This window comes from Vidua chalybeata, chromosome 5 (genome assembly GCF_026979565.1).
Source record: "Vidua chalybeata isolate OUT-0048 chromosome 5, bVidCha1 merged haplotype, whole genome shotgun sequence".
In the NCBI taxonomy this organism is placed as follows: domain Eukaryota; kingdom Metazoa; phylum Chordata; class Aves; order Passeriformes; family Viduidae; genus Vidua; species Vidua chalybeata.
In genome coordinates, this window is record NC_071534.1 from 28,814,460 (window position 1) to 28,833,056 (window position 18,597).

General features: G+C 47.1%; 1 protein-coding gene across 8 annotated transcripts in view; it reads left to right on the plus strand.

Moving 5' to 3' along the window:
• The first annotated feature begins 759 nt into the window (after nucleotides 1-759).
• Nucleotides 760-18,597, plus strand: part of CCND2 (cyclin D2) — a 31,321-nt gene continuing 13,483 nt past the window's right edge. For 7 of the 8 annotated variants that reach the window (XR_008431005.1, XR_008431002.1, XR_008431003.1 and 4 more), the window contains exons 1-4: nucleotides 760-1,038; nucleotides 2,491-2,706; nucleotides 5,159-5,318; nucleotides 16,382-16,512. Coding sequence is in view for 3 of the 8 variants with exons in the window: in XM_053943178.1 (XP_053799153.1) it covers nucleotides 844-1,038; nucleotides 2,491-2,706; nucleotides 5,159-5,318; nucleotides 16,382-16,512 (702 nt within the window). In the remaining 5 variants the exon portion in view is untranslated. Of the gene's footprint in view, nucleotides 1,039-2,490; nucleotides 2,707-5,158; nucleotides 5,319-16,381; nucleotides 16,513-17,665; nucleotides 17,739-18,597 lie in introns of all 8 variants that reach the window. The other variant, XM_053943180.1, reaches the window with a different exon arrangement.

Genomic DNA, 18,597 nt, shown 5'->3' on the forward strand with positions numbered 1-18,597 from the left:
CTCCCTCCTCGCTCCCTCCTCCGCTGCGTTTCCTAGAAAGTTGTATCAGTGTGGCCATGCAACGCTAAGACGGTTCGCCTGCTCGAACCACGAATATGTGCCGGAGGAAGTAGTGTGGTGGTTGTGAGATTTCGCCCCGAAGAGGCCGCGGAACCCCCACCCCTCAAGGGTTTTTTGGGGGGTTTGCTGTTAGCGGGGAGCTCTGTCACCCTCCGTCTGCAGGTTTAAGGAGGTGCCGGAGCAGGGAGAGAGAGACATGGATCTGGCACCCTGCTGTGCCGGGACATTTCATACTTCGACCCCATCGTCTGGGTGGGTACCGAGGGGCACCCACAGTTCCTTGCAATAAGAAAAGGAGAGGGAAATTAATCGGGTCGGGCTCCTTCAGAAGGCAAGTGTGGAACGGGTTTAATTTGGTTGCTGGAAGGAAGCAAAAGAGAAGCTGTCATTTGTGTCTGTGTGTCCCTATACGAGGGCCTCCTGGTTCCTTGTTAGCTTATAGAGAGGGGAAAAAAAAAAAAAAAGCGTTTGATGTTACGTCTGACCAGCTGCTGTTCTCCATAATAACGAGAGAACTGCCTGCCCTGGCGAGTTGCGTCACTTCGCTTCAACTTTAGGCTAGAAATCAAGACAGGGAAAGACAAGTTTCAAGGGAGGCAGGAGCGAGCTGGAAAGCCCTGCCGTCTTCCTCCCACCCACCTACCCCTCCTCCTTTACCCCTCTCCTATCCCCACCCCCTTCCCCCCCTCCAAAAAAAAAAAAAAAAAAAGAAAAAAAGGGAAAAAAAAAAAAAAAAAAGGAAAACCTTTCCCATCAGAGAAAGAGGGAGATCTCTTTGGAAACATGGAGCTGCTGTGCTGCGAGGTGGATCCCATGAGGAGAGCTCTGCCTGACCCGAACTTGCTCTACGATGACCGCGTTTTGCACAACTTACTAACCATAGAGGAAAGGTATCTGCCCCAATGCTCCTACTTCAAGTGCGTCCAGAAGGACATCCAGCCCTTCATGAGGAGGATGGTGGCCACTTGGATGCTGGAGGTTCGTACACCCCGGCCCCTCGGAGCTGGGGGGAGGCAGAGTGGCCGCGGGCAGCACCCCGGCCCCTCTCCCCCTGCAGCCCCTCGCTCTTCTGATCACCGGATGGCTTCTTCTTGTCGATCCCCTCTCCTCCTTGTCCCCCTCCGGAGCTCAGCCGGTGCGGAAAGGGGCGCGGGGGACACCGACAGCCCGCGGGGGAAGTCGCCTCTTCCGGGGGGCTCCGGGAGCGGGGTGCAGAAGGGGAGGAAGCGCGGCGTGGTGGTGGGGGGGGGAGAGATGGAAAAGTCATTTGCAATTAAAAGCAAAGAAAATCCGCCTCCGGGAGCGCTTGTGATTGAGGCATTCCTGGGAAAAAGGAGCAGCACGCGGGGCAGGGCGAGGGTCGGGGGGTGCCTCGTGTGCCCTGCGTCCTGCCCGGCGAGGGTTCCGTGCCCACGTATGCAGTGGGGAGGACGTGCCTTCTTCTCGCCATGTTGCGCTGCATGCGGACTCTGCTCGCAGGCGCCGAGCCCGGCTGCCCCCGCTGCTTTCCGGGGGGCTCGGGAGTGGCCCCCGCCCCCGCGGAACGGGATCCCCGGTTTGTTGGGGCAGTGGGGCGGGCGCTGAACCCCCTCTGTTCGCTCCGAGGCTTCAGGCGCAGCGGCAGCGGGCCCGGAGCCCCGCAGAGTCGCCTGCCTTGCGCTGGCCCCACCAGCCATCCTTTGCCCCTTCGGATCTCCTTTGGGGAGGACCTTTCCCGAGCCAAACTCCGTGGATTGGAAAGCTCAGACTCCCCGCTTGGTTTTCATGTGCGATTTGTGCTTTTTCTACGCGGCTCCGATTTTTTGTAAATTTTTAAAATAATTTTGCTGCTCCCTGCCTGCTAAAAGGATCCAGGCGGCTCGGGCTCTCTCCACCCCACCTCGCCCTCGCTACGTCTCCCGTCCTTCCCCCACAATGCGGGATTGGGGGCGCAGGGCTGGGGGACAGCCGGTGGGGGAATTTTTACAATTGTCGGAAATGATAGGGGATCGTCCCGGGATGCCACCAGCCCCAAAACCGGGACCGCCGGGGAAGTTTTGATATTTTTTATCGATTTTTTGAAAATATGACGAAATAAAAAAGAAAAATTGGGTCGCAAAGAAAAAAAAAAAAAAGTCTGAGGCCGCTCGCTTGCTGCTGGATGGGGCTTTTCGGCTCTCCCACACAGTGTCTTGAATTCATTTCTTACTGAATGAACTAAAGGAATGTGAAAGCCGATTGACAGCCTTCCCAGCCTCTCCACATATCTCCCCCTCCCCCAAAATTTAGCTCCCCGGGAAACAAAAATAGGAGCAAAAGGAAGGGAAGTAGTGGTCTGTTTGGTGGGTTCACTCATTTATTTGTTTTTTTCCTCTTGTCTCTTTCTCGCTTCCCACCCCCGTTTTCCCCCCGACTGCCCCATCGTTCCCTCCCCACTCTCCTCACTTGCAGGTCTGCGAAGAGCAGAAGTGCGAAGAAGAAGTTTTCCCTCTGGCCATGAATTACTTGGACAGATTCTTAGCTGTAGTGCCCACTCGGAAGTGCCATCTGCAGCTGCTGGGGGCGGTGTGCATGTTCCTGGCCTCCAAGCTGAAAGAGACAATCCCCCTCACAGCCGAGAAGCTGTGCATATACACGGACAATTCCATCAAACCCCAAGAGCTGCTGGTAAGCAGCCCCGTTCCTCCCTCCTCTCCGGCACAGCACCTCTCTCTCGCTGGCACAGCACCCAGCACTTCGCCACCCAGCCCCTGCCTTTTAGAAAAACCCACGCTTTTCCCGCCTTTCTGGACGGCCAGAAGGTCTCGGGGGCCAACGCTGAGGGCAGGGGACGCCCGCGGGGACATCCCTGTCCTCCGAAGCCGCCCGGGAGTACCATGCGGCGCTCCGGCCTCTGCCCGCCACGTGCGCGGGCCCGGCGCTGCCGGGGGTTCTGGGGCTGGCGGTGGCGAGGGTGGGTCTGTCCCCGCCGTGTCCCCGCCGTGTCCCCACGGGGGACCTCGCCGGGCGCACGTGCGCGGGCGGGTGGCGCGGCGTCGCCACCTGGCGGCAGACACGCGGCGGTGCGGGGCCGGGGACGGGGGGGGCCCCGGGATGCTCGGCCGTGCCCAAGAGGCAACGGCACCAACTGATGCTCAGGGAGTTCCACCTGAACACGAGGAAGAGCTTTTTCACTGTGCAGTGATCAAGCCCTGAACAGATTGTCCAGAGGGGGTGTGAAGTCTCCCTCACTGGGGATATTCCAGAATTGTCTGGACACAATCCTGTACCATGTGCTCTGGGATGGCCCTGCTAGAGTAGGGAGGTGGCACCAGGTGCCCCACTGTGGTCCCTTCCAGCCTGACCCATCCTGTGTGATCTCAGTTAAATCATGTCTGCTGCTTCTCTCAGTTCAGACACAGTGGAAGCAGAAGCAAATTGATAATTACTGAAGGGAAATAAGTGATGTGTACATCATGGTGTGGAGCACTGGACGTGCATCAGGGCCACTTGGTGACATGGATGCTAGGTCAGAGAGATGGCCATAGCTATCCCGAGTTGTTGAAGAATTTTTCCTATGAATCACTGGGAATTCCCCCTGGGGCGGGGCTGGGGTTGATATATGCTTCTTCATGCTTCTTCAGAGTTAAAGAGCCTTGCCCTCAAACCCTGCCTGGCTGTCAGGGCCACGAGGTGTCCTGTTGGGTGGCACAGATGGGCAGGGGAAGTGTCGTGGTCCCCATGTGCAAATATGCAGAGCAATGTCCCTGTCTTCTTATGCCATGTGGATTTAAGCATATGTTTAAAGTGCTTCCTTGTATTTGGTCCTCTGGGTTGACTGTTCTCTCTCAAAACCTGTCACATCAGTAATGCTGGGAAGAGCAGGCCTTGAGTTCACATAATCACTGTTACGTTCCAACATTTTACAGGTTGAGAAATTAAAAAATCCTGTCTGGTTTCTGCAGCCTTTTGCATATATGTGAAATTTTTCAGACCATGGAGGACTCTGTTATAATCCAGCAGGAATGTCCATAGGAAAGTAACTTGCTCTTAAAGTGGGCATCTATTCAGGGAAATGACTGCAGAAATGGCATTGTGGGGTCCATGTTTATGGTTTCTCAGCAACGCTGGTTGACGTCTCTGCGGCTGCAGAATTAAAGGACTTTTTTTTTTTCTGTCTTGCCAGCTCTGTCAGCTCAGCTGGGGCTCCTCACCACGCTGGGCTCCATCAGGCATCATCAGGACTCAGGAATCAGTGCGTGGAATTTAGTTAATGGCTAATAGTTGATGGATGAGACAAATGTGAGCTGGAGGCCTGAGCTTTGCTCACTCTGTGGGGCACTGAAAGGTGTTCAGAACTCGGTTTAAATGTTGAAACATGCAGGTCATGCACCCCATGGCTGGATCTGGCGATCCGGTGCTGTTTGCACATGGAATCCCATTTCAGGGAATGGCCGGTAGTTACACACACGCCCAAGCTTTCCTTTGATTTCAGTGGGAGTTTTGGGCGTGCAAAGAATCTAGGAATGGCTCCTACATGATTTACTGGCAGATAATTTACACAGGCTACTTCCTGGCTGTGTTGTTTGTGTTTCCTTTCTGCAGAGCCTCTCTTGGAGTAGTTTAAGCACCATCAGATTTATCTGCAGGATCTTTGGAGTACAGTTTTGGGAGGGAATGCCATCAAGCCAACTTCTCCAGTTTTGAAAAAAGGAATGTATATCTAGGTTATTTTTGTGCATGGCTGTCCCTAGGGCTTTAAATGGCTATAAAGTAAGGACTATAGCCATTTAAAAGAAGTTACTAGGAAAGGACCACAGTGACCTTGGCAATATCTAATTGCAGGCTAAACTTTCTGGGTGGGCATTCAACACTGGATTTAAAAAAAAAAAAAAGAGTAAAACCTTGGCAGGAGCCACCAGGTCTCATTATTCTCAGTAGAGCCTGACATTTCTGGTGTTCAAAAAAAAAAAAAAGAATATAAAGTCAACAACTTCAAAGCAGTAGAGGTGTATGGAAAAAAGGGTTTGAGCAAAACAAATTTAGCAGTAATAAAGTTATAATAAGAAATAAGAAGAGGTTTTTCGCAGGTTCGCTTATGATTTTCTTCTCTTTGGCTTTCCCTGTCTACCCTCTGCAGGAATGGGAGCTGGTGGTGCTGGGGAAGTTGAAGTGGAACCTTGCAGCCGTCACCCCACATGATTTCATTGAACACATCCTAAGGAAGGTGCCTCTCCCTAAAGAAAAGTTGCTTTTGATCCGGAAGCATGCACAAACCTTCATCGCCCTTTGTGCCACAGGTAGGCTCAGCTGCTCTGGCTGCTGCTGCTGCTTATAGTGTGTTTGGAAGGGCAGATTTGTTCCTGGTGGTGCTTCATCTCCTCCATCCTTACATGATGTGGGAAGAGGAGCTAAATCACATGGGACTGTTTGCAAAGGGTGTTGTGAATCAGGCCCCAAAACTGCATTAGGCAAAATTCTTGTAGTAGTGACCTGTAGTGCAGCTGATGTGTGTGGTGCTTTTGCAGTGAAGTCTTGTAAGGCTGGATTAGACCATCCTGGGTTTTATTTTGCCCATTCACTGCTGCTTTTAGAGGGCCACAGATCATTTGTAAGGACAGCTCCAAATACAGAAGCTGTTATGGCACATTAGCCCAAAATGTATTGAGCTAATGCATTGCATGAATGTGCTCATAAACTTTTCATTAATCTGGACTCTGTCCAGATAGAAGGTAAAATTGTGTATTTTAGCATTTATGTGATACTACCACATCCCTGATGCACGGGGAATGACAGTTGAAAAGGTAATTGCTTTTTTTAAAAAGAAAATTTGGATTCTTTCCTAGCTTTACCCCAAGAAAGCAGTGAAACTATTGTGTTTTGTAGGGAACCATTGCACTCCCTTTTTGTCACACAGCTGATCACAGTTTCTGAAGATTTCTCTGAGAATAATTGCCTCTGTGGAAGAGAGGTTTTTTAATTTTGACCTGTCTGCAAAACACTGTTTTTTGTTTGTGTGTTATTTTATTGTTTGTGTTTTTCTTCCCTCAATTACTTTTACAAAATTAGTTTACTCTGAATTTTCATCAAAAGGGTTAATGGTAAGACTAATTTTTAGAAGCTAGATCTGGACTAGACAAGCAGCATGCGGTGTTTTCCAGAGTCATTATCAAGTAGTGGATGGCTCTGTTTGAATTCAGCAATTTGACATACCTGGTCCTTTGTGATAGGAACTGTTCTGCCTGTGTGTTTGCAGAGGGGAAGGGAAGATGGCATGCAACTTTTGGGTTTGAATGCCTGCTTCTTGTATATAAGATGTAGGACTGCTTTTACAATGTTGGCCAATTTTTCCTACCTCAGTTGATGTGTTTTAGAGATTTGTATATGGCTGTGTTAGGGTAATTGATTTTTGGTTGCGATGATGCTCAGACCTTCCCTTCTTTTCCCACTGCTGCATTATCCTTTTCATGCAGCATGGACCATGGAACTCAATAGAAATACTGCTCAAATACTGCAGGATCACTCTTGGTGATTTCTTTGCCTTTTCCCCTTACTTAGGATGCATTCACATGTTCTGCCTTGTGTGATATGAAAAAGATGGTCTTTATCGTGGACATTTCCCTGGATCTTCATGCTATCAGCCATCAAACTCCAATATACAGCTCTGTATTGCCTTCCAAACAAGACGGTCTTCCCACTCTTTTGTTGCTTTCACTTCCTCCAATAGTGTTTTGGTTTGTTTTCTTTTTTATCCAGCACATCATTTTCTTGAGAGCCCTAAAATTTCATTATGATTTAACATCTCAAATTCTGGTCCATAATCCTTTGCCCTTTAAATTTTCCATATAACTAAACCATTGCAAGACTGTGGTCCATGAAAGAGTCTCCAAAGTCCATGGCTTCTTTCCACTCCATGGATTCTTTGGTGGTTAGCTCCATGCTCTAGAAGTCCTTTTACTGAGATCCAGAGCAGTGCCCCCTTTCCAGCCCTCAGCCCAGTCATGCAGTTCCCTCATGTGTGTCCCCCATGTGATCTGCCTCTCATGTTACATGTCTCCTATGCATGAAATGAGGTCCTTTGTGTAGAATTTAAAGAGGCAACAAATCAATAGTTTCTTCCCTTGAAAGTGAAAGACATAATTGCTGAGTACAGAGCTTCCCAAAAGTGAGGGCACTGTAGTGCTGGCTGGAGATTTTCTTTTCTTCTCATTCCATTGTCCACAGACCACTGTGTAGTTTTGAGGAGAACCCACAACACGTTTTCATTTTGAAAGCAGAGATCTTACCCAGGCACTCAGTAGTACCACATTCCCACATAACCTGTGAACTGCTACCTCAATTTCCATTGTGGAAATGTTGTTCTTACTACAGAATTTCCCTTTCACTGCCACTCTTTGAAGAAAAGCCCCTTCTCATCAGACTTCTTTCCAGATCCAGTTGTCATTTCCTTTTCTTGCCCTGTTTGTTGCAGAGCTCTCATCAGCTGCTCTATTTCTCCTTTCTCTTTTTCCCTCAGAGCTGCTGCTCTGCCAGCCCGGGTTAAGCCTGGTGTTTCATTTCCCCATTTGCCTCCTTTCAGCAATAGGACCTCCTCTGACATGTGGCTCCCTCTTCCCTTGCTCCCCATGTGTGATTTTAGCCTGGGTTTGACTCTACTATTCCCAAAGCTGATCTGGCTGCCTGGCTAATAGCTCTGGTCTGGAGCACAGCAGTGAATCTCTTTCCATTTCCTGATTCATCTCAGCACAGCTTTCTCTGCTTTCAAGTACTTTTCTTCTTTAAACTATCATGCTAAATCTGGCATATTTTGAACTTTTCTCCCCTAGCCTTAGTTCTTCTTCACCAACTGCTCCGTTTAATTTCCCAGCAAAAACATTTTACCAGAAATTCCCAGGTATTCCCTGCCTGTACAGGGCTGGCTTTGATCTCAGTCCTGCAGCACTTAGTGTCAGCAAATGAAGAGGGAAGCAGCCATGAACAGTTACTGAGTGTTGTGCTGGATGTGTAAGATCACTGTGATACTCATCCTGTTCTCCTTTCCATCTGAACATTCCCCAAAAGGAGGCGATATTCTGTCTTCTGCATATTCCTTTCAGTCATATTTGGTCACTTTGGCACTCTGTTTCTCTGCCTTTATTTTGAGCCCAGTTCCTGAACGAAGCTGCGTGGATATAAACCCACGGCCTCTCCCCAGTCCTTGCAGTGATTAATGATTCACATGAGCATGACTGGAACTGGAATGTTTCCCTCTTTGCCCTTGGTCCCATTGGAACATACGGCTGCTGAGCTGGACAGAAGCTTGTATGTCCTCCTGAATAAAGAGTTTTCTCTTTCATTGCTCTGCACTCACAAAGTTTTCAGGAGTCTCCTTCTCCATTAGGAGGGCATGGAAGTGCCATTTTCCTCCAGCTGCCATGCTCACTGTACAGTAAGAGTGCAGAGATGGACATTATGCACTGGCATGGCCTGATCTGCCACCATGTCATTGTTTTGTCATCCCACTGGTGGCTCCCTGTGCAAGCCAAAATCTCCTTCTACTTCTGGATTTTCAAGGCACCAGAGGATGCATCTGAGGCCTTTAAGAGGTGCTTATGGTTTCTCTCTTATGAGGAGAGACTGAGGGAGCTGGGCTTGGTCAGTCTGGAGAAGAGAAGACTGAGAGAGGATCTCATTAAGGCATATACATATCTCAAAGAGGGTGTGAGAGGATGGTGCCAGGCTCTTTTCAGTGATGCCCAGCAACGGGATAAGGAGCAATGGCCATAAACTAAACACAAGAAGTTCCACGTCAGCGTGACAAAGAATTTCTATACATTGAGAGTGGCAGCTGCCTAGGGAGGGCCTGGAGCCTCCCTCTCTGGAGAGATTGCAAACCCACCTAGACCCATTCCTGTGTCACCTGATCCAGGTGACCCTTCCTGGGCAGGGGTGCGGACTGGGTGTTCTCCAGAGGTTCCTTCCAGCCCTAATGATTCTGGGATTCTTCAGAATGGGATGTTCTTGTTCAGCTGTGAGCCCAATGGGGATCATCCTTGTTTTGCTCACTGGGATTGTGTTGCTTTTCCACCCTGCCCACACCTCCATCTCTTTATTGCTCTGCACCCTTTGTTCCTCTGTCTCTTTGCACAGCACTGCACAGCTTGGAAATGTTCTCTCAGGGGTTGGCCATTCGCCTGTGCTGAGCTGCAAGCCAGGGAATCACTGCTGGAAGGAGTGGGAGAGGGCAGTGGTTACAGAGGTGTGTGCAGAGCCTGCCACGCTGCTGCTGGAAAGAGAACTGTGCATTATTTCCTTACACTTGGGTGTGCTCATCGTTTCTTCTTGCAGCCTGTTCAGTCTTTCAGATGCACAACTGCTTCCTTGTGTTACACTCTCCTCTCAGAGCCTGTACATGCCACAGGATGCCCCTGTGCATTTTGGTGCAGGATACCCCTTTTTATGTGAGAGCCTGTAAGGGAATGGTTTTTGAGGGAGGGTGGCCTGTGTATGACAGGCATTCAGAAAGAGGAGCTGTAATGAAGATGCTCATCTCTGTGGGGAGCTTCGCAGGATTTTAGTTGAGTGTCAAGCAAAACTTGGAAGCAGAAGCCTTTGCAGACTTGCAGAGATAGAAGGCAGCTTGTGTAAAACCCTGGACTCAGTCCTTTGCGTGGTCTTTTCTATGCCTCAGCTGAGTCCTGTGGCAGGTGGGATGTGCCCATGGTGGATCCAGCATCTCAGGCCTCAGAGCCTGTGTCAGCACAGAGGCCAAAAAAGAGTGGCAAAATGTCAGCTTTAAGTCAGTTTCATACAGTGTGCCAAACCTCTGCCCACTGTTTCTGGGACATTAATCATCTACACTTGAAAGCTGAGAAGGCTTTTTTTAACTTCTGGGCCAAATCCTGCATCCTTCTTCAGACAGAAGTTCTGTGGAAGTCAATGGGAGTGTTGTCTGAGCGAAGACTGGAAGATGAGGTCTGCAGCCCTGGTAGTGGTCTACATGGTGACCACACAGAATGAGGCCTGTTTGCTCTTCAGCATTCCTGCTGGGAAATTCAACTCTGCATCCCCTTTTCATCTGGTATAGGTTACTGGAACCTGGAAAGTATGATACAAGTTTTGTTTGGGACCTGTTCTTTGCAGAGGGGAAGAATGAAGCCTGTAGAGGCTTCATTATGTAAATGTCTTAAGAAATAAAATACATGTTGCAAAGTGACAGTGTTTGCAGGAACTTCTTGCATAGCAGAAAGGAGAATAATTTGCACTAATTTATTGCTAGACAAAAGAAGGCTCTTGCTTGTTCCAGCTCATATCAGTATATTGAGCTTTGCAGCCAATGGAGCCATAAGAACCAAGGAAGTGCCATCATCAAGTAGTTAGGCCCTTGGGAATGTTTCATGACCAGTCAAGTCTGGCAAGAGGAGGTGGAAAGAAATAGAGAGAGAGAGCATGTGCTGGTACAAGCTGGCATCACTCCGGAGCTGCCAGAGGACTTGCCTTCCTTTCTACCAGCTGCAGTTCTGACATTTTGGTGGTTCAGGCACTAACATCATCCTAATCCTTAGATAGGAAGGTGTAAAATAAGTGCATATAAAAACCAATGCAAACAGTTGCTCAGAAATAATATTTACCATCAACTAATGAGCATATTGTTGTGAGTGCTTCTCTACTTTGCATAGGTTGTTCAGCGTGTTTCCGTGTTTACCTCTCGTGGATGGTTGTGATGAAGCATTAACATTTAGGATACTTCAGACCCATTTGTATAAAGGCCAAATGCTGTTTGCTTTACAAGAGGAACAGAGTTAGATGTCTGCCCTCCCACCTACTCAAAGGATGGAAGCACTTCTGCATCCTGGTTTACGTGAAAGTTTTGTGTTTGCTTTGAAGGGCTGAAGAGTCATCTGGTTTTGCCTTTAAAAGCAGAAATAGTTAACATGGGGAAAATTTGCAATGTCTTGGAGAAATACAGGACGAAGAGAAAAAAATGGCCACTGCAGATACAATCAAATGTATTAGGAAAAACAAAATAGTACCACACTGACCCTGGAATTGCATTTGGATGAAAGCAGATGAGAATTAAATTCACTACTTCTGTTGTTTATCCTAGATTTTTCTTTTAAACTTAGTTGGTTAAATATAGATCTGTGCTTGTCTTCATAGTACAGGCACTGGCTGGGTGAAATCTGAGGCTGGCTGTGACCATTATCTACAAAATTTTAATGTATCAATACCTGCTTTTCTGATGGAGGTAACATACCATTTTTCCTCCCTTTTTTCCTCCCACAATGGGAAAAATTACCTTCCTTATGACAGCAGTTTCCAATTCTGTAAATAAATATCTATCAAATTACAGAGATGAAAACTGGCTGCTGAAAAAAAGCCCAACCAGCAGCCAGATCAGTAAAACGGGTCATTTTAAGTAGGTAGAGTTCCCCCACCTGACTTTGACACACTGAGCATGTTCAGCCTGGGTATTTGTCAGTGCTCTTCTCCTTCTGACGGTTTTATTTGTTGGCTGCAAGTTAAGGCTTCCCCTTGCAGGACCTCTCTGGGTTCCTTCCTCCAGTTCCCTTCTGCTTTGGACTGACTGTCAGCCTTGCATTTTCCTGGCTTGAAGGCAGTGAAGACCACTGGATTGGGAGAGGGCCAGCAAAACAGCTCAGCCGCGGTGCTCACAGCCCTGGAACCTCGGCATGGATTACGTGTGCTCCACTGGTAGAAAAACCTCCTCGTGCCCTGGCTGTGTCTGCTCCAGGCTGAAAGTGGGGGACAGGTTCAGGGTACCCTGAATTTGCTTGATGACTCTGGCTAGCTGGTCCACAAATGGCTGTGTTTCAAAGGATGCTGTTTCTTGCATTGCCTTTTTTTGTTTCCAGTGCTGAAGTCAGTGGGGTTGTGAAGGGCTGGTCACTTGTTTTTGAGGTCGTATGGGAAATAGGTGATATTAAAATAGGGATGGGATGGTTTCTTGTGTATATTGCCTGGGAGTAGAAGGTAAAACAAGTTTTGCTTTCTAACAAACCAGTGTCTTCCCTTGAGGTGTTCATGTGCTCAGATTCTCATAGACACGTGCTGTGGCACTGCTTCTCTAACTTATAATGAGACTCTTTTGTACTTTTCCCATGGAATGGCATAATCACAGCATCAATTAAGTTGGAAAAGACCTCTGAGATCATCGAGCCCAACTATAAACCTATAAATCACAACAAAGTTAGAGTCAGAGCCATGCTTTAGATGCAGGCTCTGGGTGTGTGTTAACCAAGTTTGCACACAGAAGGATTTAGCCCGTAGCCTTGCTTCAGCTGTCCAGGGAGAAGTGCTTTTTATAAAATTCCAAGTGTCCAGTAAGAAGTGCTTTCTATAAAATTTCCCCTGTAGTTCAGGTTTCATCATCTCCTACAAGAATTTGCAGTAAATGCATGTGCTTCAGCTCACATTTTTAGGTTCTCTCTCTGTGCCCCCACCTATTTTTTCTTTTTTTTTTCTTTTTTTTTTTAATTTCTCTTTAATCTCAGGGCAAATTTTTGCAGGGGGGACAGTTTTACCTGGGTGAAAACTGAGTGAGGATGGCAAGGCTTGTCTTGTCATGGTAGAAGCAGAGATAGAGATTTATAATTGAAAATAACATGTAAAAAGCTTGTTTTGAATTTCTCAATGGAATCTAAGAGACTGGGGCGGGGGGCAGTTCTGCATCCCCTCAGATATGGTACTTAATATTTATGCTTTCATTGCACCTTGACAAACATTTCACGTAGTTATTGCTTTGCTTGAATATGGAAATATGTTAATTATGTCCTTTATTGCGCTGCCTGCTCTTTTCCTCAGCCTTTTCTATTCAACCCTCTAGGTGGCCCAGCACAATGTGGCTTCTTTTCTTTCAATGAGCTCTTTCCACACTAATAGGGTCCAGGGTGATGTGGAGAACCATGTGCACAAAATTGGTGCACCACCCCCCATTCCTTTGTGGGCATGTCAGGTTAAATTCATATCAGCAGGAGGGTCACTGCCATGATTTTCAATAGCTCGAGATGAGGTGATGACTTCAGACAATGGTGCCACACTCTCCAGTTGGAGACACTTGCCTCACCAGTTGCAGTAGTTAATTAATATGCTAAAAATAGAAGCCAGTGATACAAATCGCTGCCTGTTGTACAACAAAGACTGGGCATGTGTAGCTTTGATAGCCAAGTTTATGGTGCTTGTTATGGAGGGAAGTTAGTTTAGAGCTAGAGGCAATGTAAGACTTTCTGGATGCTGAGCTTTAGTCACTCTGGGCCTCTGGCCATTCGCTTGCTGTCTCATTTGCATTATGAATGACATTAAGGGAGCTAACAAGGTTATTGGGCATGGAAATGTTCGCATGTGACCCCACGTGGAAGCAGACCTACAGCAGTGCTAGTTGGCAGGGACACTGTGCCTCTTTATTCAGCTTCCTAGGAAGACAGTTTCTAGGAGTGGATCTAAAATCAGCCACGAGAACACTGGCGCTTGGATAACGTGGAGGTTGTAATGCGAGGCCAGGAATTTCAGAGGGCAGGTGGAGCTGTGTCCTTTGCTCAGCCCATTCTGCCTGGACATGGCACCTCCCTGCACCATCTTTTTACTACATCCTGCCTGAAACTCAGGACAAGGAGGGGAAAATTATGGAAAATCAATTGCTGCTCGTAGTCCTCATGCATAAGTGAGAGATAGTTTGGTATGTCCAAGATCAAACATGGAAGTTGCTTCCCAGCTTAGGGGTGTGGTTATCCCTTACGTGTGTTTGTATAAATCCATGTGAGCTAAACATGAAAATGGTTTTGATCATAGAATCATTAAGCTTGGAGAAGACCTTTAAGATCATGGGCTCCAACCCTAACCCAGCACTGCCGTGTTCATGACTAAACCATGGCTCCAAGTGCCACATCTGCATGTTTTTTGAACATTTTCAGGGATGGTGACTCCACCACTTCCTTGGGCAGCTGGTCCAATGCCTGATCACCCTGAAGAAATTGTTCCTAATATCTAATCTAAACGTCTTCTGGCACAACTTGAGGCTGCTTCATCTTGTCCTGTCCCTTGTTCCCTGGGAGCAGAGCCTGACCCATCCCTGGCTGCACCCTCCTGTCAGGGGGCCAAAGAGAGCAATAAAGTCCCTCCTGAGCCTCCTTTTCCTCCAGGTTAAACACCCCCAGCTCCCTCAGCCACTCCTCATCAGGCTTGTGTTCCAGCCCCTTGCCCAGCTCTGTTCCCTCCTCTGGACACGCTCCAGCCCCTCAATGTCCATCTTGCAGTGCCAGGCCCAGAACTGGACACAGCACTTGGGGTGAGGCCTCCCCAGTGCCCACGACAGGGGGACAGTCACTGCCCTGCTCCTGCTGGCCACACCATTGCTGACCCAGCCCACGAGCCATTGGCCTTCTTGCCCTCCTGGCCATGCACTGTGGACCAGCAGGCCCAGGCTCTTTCCTGCTGGGCTCTTCCCAGCCACTCTTCCCAGCCTGGAGGTGCTGGGGGTTGTGACCCAGGGGCAGTACCTAGCACTCAGCCTTGTTGAACCTCATCTCTCTGGCCTGGGCCCATCAATCCAGCTTGTCCAGATCCCTCTGCAAAGCCTTCCTGTCCTCAAGCAAATCAACACACCTGCCCAACTTGGTGTCACCTGAGAACTGACTGAGGGTGCACTCAATCCACTCATCCAGCTCATTTATCAAAGAGAACTGGCCCCAACCCTGAGCCCTGGGGGGGCACCACTGGTGACTGGCAGAAAGTTCAATTCCCAATCCCTTGCCATGTGCTGAGATCAGCATACTCAGGGCTGAGTCCTGACTGAGAATTTGGGAGTCAAGGTTCTCCTGTTGTCTCACTCCTTAGTGGGAGGCAATATAATTTAATTTCCAAGAATACTACGTACAGTGAGTTATTACTATTACCATAGTGCATAAATTATTATTTTTATAATAATGGCAGTCCATATTCCTTACTTCAGCCAGTGGGAATTTGTCCTTCAAAAGTGTCTGTCAGAGTGTGATGTCTGGTAGGAAGCAGCGTGGAGTGTTGGGCTTGCAGGTGGGAACCTCCTGGTGGCTTTGTGAGACAGAGAAATCCATGCCAGGGTTTCAACTCCTCCTTTGGTCTCCCCACTTCTGACACCTCTGTTCTGGTCCATCTGGGTGAATGTTATGTCCCAAGTGCCATTCTTACTGGACTGCTTCAATCCCAGGGATGTATTCCAGCCTGGAGAAGAACATGCTGTCTCCACAGCTATTGAAGTATGTGCCAGCTCAAGAGTTTGGGAGGCTGAGAACAGCTCTCCATGTGTCTAAAACCTCAGTGGTTACACAGACATCAGCAGGGTTACAGAATTTGTGAACAGAGGGGATTTGGGATCTGCAGCAGGGCAGTTTTCTGTAATCTGTTTCTATTGATGGAATGTATTGCTTGTAATTTATTTCTTATTATGTATTACTTTGGTTTATTCGTCCTTCTACTCCAGTTCCCCCAGCTGAGAACTGGTAGAGAAAGGTTTGCTAATACTGAAAATTGGTAGAGCAAGGTTTGTTAATGAGATATTGTTGAACCAAAGAACTTACAAATCAAGTTTTATTTTAGGAATATATCAAGATATGGGAGATCTGGTATTCAGCAAGATAAACTGGTGCTGATAAACCAGTGTCTGTGGCAGTATCATAAACTATAAAATTGCCTTATAAAAATCACAAGATTTTATTTTAATTTCTGTTCTGATTTGACAGATGTGTGAGAGGAAGTTCTGAAGTGTATTTTCAGCTTGTTTATTAAGAAGTAGTAGTAATGACAAATGTGATCTTTGTTCTTTGATTTCATAGCTATGGGCTGTAAGTGTTCTCACTTCCTAATTGCTAAGGTAGTAAAGATGAACCGTTAATTAAAATCTCTTTCCTGGACAGGTCTTTAAATGCTCGGATTAATTAACTCTTTAAAAATTGACGTGACTAAAAATCACATTTTGGTCCTTTGTGATACCTTGTTCCAGTTAGTTTTCTGGTTATACAGAGAGGTCTAATGTGACCAAGGCCCAAATTTCTGACATAAATTACAGAATGCCTCCTTCTTCTCTTTCCTTTTCTTTAAAACTAAGGAAAGACTATTAAAAATTGTCCAGGTTTACTTTATGCATCAGTGAGAATAAAAGACTGAACCACATTTCCATTTTAATTTGCAGGTCTGTTCCCCCTCCTTTGACTGCTTGTGATGAGCAGTGTGACTAATGAGCTCCATGGGACCAAAAAGAGTGGCACTTTTCCCTTTCTTCTACTTCCCTGGGTTTTATTCTTGGGTGTGGTTTTTTTTATGTTGCTTGCCTCTGATGTTTTGCAGCTTTTCTGGTCTGGGTTTGGACTAATTCCCAGATCTGTTCTTGCAGATTTTAACTTTGCCATGTACCCACCATCAATGATAGCAACTGGAAGTGTGGGAGCAGCCATCTGTGGCCTTCAGCTCGATGATGGGGACAGCCTCACGGACCTCCTGGCCAAGATCACAAACACAGATGTGGTGAGTGTCCCACATTCCTCTTCTCCTTTCACTTACCAGGGCGTACTGGAGAACTGGGCCTGATCCTGAAGGCTGAGTGGAGCATAGGAGGGGAGTGCTTCTGTAGGGAGTGAGGTGTGGATCCAGCACTTTGGTTTGAGTCTCCAAAGCTCCTTAATTTCCTGAATTCAGATTTTATTCAGGTTTGGTGGGGAGAGCCTGCTTTGCCTGCCCAGGCTGGTGGTCCAGCAGGCTGAGCCTCCTCAGGAGTCCTGGGTGACGGGGTGAGCAGGCAGCATTCCCTGAGGCATAAAGCAAAACAGGAGTTGTGCTGGTGTTGGTCCTGTGCTTGCAATCATGAAATTGCTCTTCTGGCCCTCCTTCAGGTATCACCTAAAAATTCTTGGCTTGGAGGAAGTGAATAATGAGCTAATTTCAAGGCAGGACATGAGACAGGCACAACTCAAGCTGACCTTAATGTGTGCTAATTTATTGGTTTTGATTCATAGAGTAAATATGTGGCATTATTACATTCGTGATAGCATTGTTAAATGAAGATTTGGGTATGTGATTTGGTTAAAAAGGAGTAATTAGTCCAGGTTACTTAAAAGGGGATATTTTTGATACTTCTTTTTTTTTTTTCCTTACAATCTAATTTATCTAATTTTCAAATGCAATTCTGAGGTTTTCCATTTATTTTCATTTGAATTGGATTTGCACAGAAAAAGGAATATTTCCAATTCAGAGTGCTTGAAGTCTAAACTGTAGAATCACAGAATGGTCTGGGTTGGAAGGGACCTTAAAGATCATCTCATTCCAACTCCCCTGCCACAGGCAAGGTCACCTTCCACTATCCCAGGTTGCTCAGAGCCACATCCAGCCTGGCCTTGAACACTTCCAGGGATGGGGCAGCCACAGCTTCTCTGGAAAACCTGTGCCAGGGCCTCCCCACCCTCACAGGGAACAATTTCTTCCTCATATCCAATCTAAACCTCCCCTGTGTCACTCTGGAGCCATTCCCCCTTGTCCTGTCACTCCAGGCCCTTGTCAAGAGTCTCCATCTTTATTTGCGCTCCCTTCAGGCATTGCAAGGCCACAGTGAGGTCACCCCAAAGCCTTCTCCTCTCCAGGCTGAACAATGCCAATTCTCTCAGCCTTCCTTTCCTCCCAGCAGAGCTGCTCCATCCCTCTGATCCCCTTTGTCCCTCTGAGAGGAGGAACACGTTTTCTGCCTGAGAGAATTGTGGGTAAGCCCTATAAGGCCCTTTTGCCGCATCTTGCAATTTGGAAAGATTTATCTACTGTGCTTTTCTAATCCAATTGTTTAAGTCTGAAAGAAAATACCTACAAAAACATCTTAGTAGTTCTTAAGTGGTTAGAAGATGGGGGCTTTAATTTTGCAATTAAAATGCCTTCACACCTTTTCTTTTAAATTTAGCAGGATTGTTTTGTCAAAAGCGTGTTTTTTGCCATCTTGGTGAAAATCTTCCCAGATCTGACTGAGCCTACATTCCTTCAGAAGAAAAAATTAATACTCTTCCCAAATAACAAAGGACTCCTAACATTTTACTGTTCCCATCTCCTCTCCAAGAGTCTGTCAGCATTGGGTAGAGACCAGCTTCCTTTCTTTGCTCCTGGTCTCAGCCTACAGCAGCACAGACTATAGAGTAGGGTCTCACTCATTCCCCAGATGAGATGAGAACAAACTCATCACAAAAGGAGCTTCTGGGTAATTTAATTGCTAAAAAATATAAGCCTTTGCAGAAATTAGAGGTGCTGTTATTTTTTTCAAGGTGTTTTCCTTTGTGAGGCAGAGGTAGCCTTAACTCCCTGCAAGCTTTGAAGCCTCAACCTAACCAACAGTTGCCAAAATTTTTGAGTTTGGGCAAAATACTGTCTTTTTCATTAGCCTGCTGTTTAAATTTGGGAGAAATATTTTGCTAGGTATCTTCTCTGTGATTTATGCATTGGAAAAATACAAAAGGGCCCAAGACTGGGAACTTTCATCCCACATCATAAAGCTTGAGAGAGAGAGAAGCAACTGAAAAAGGGAGAAGCACTGGGCAGGCTTAGCAATAGGTAGTAATACCAGCCTCATGTAAAATG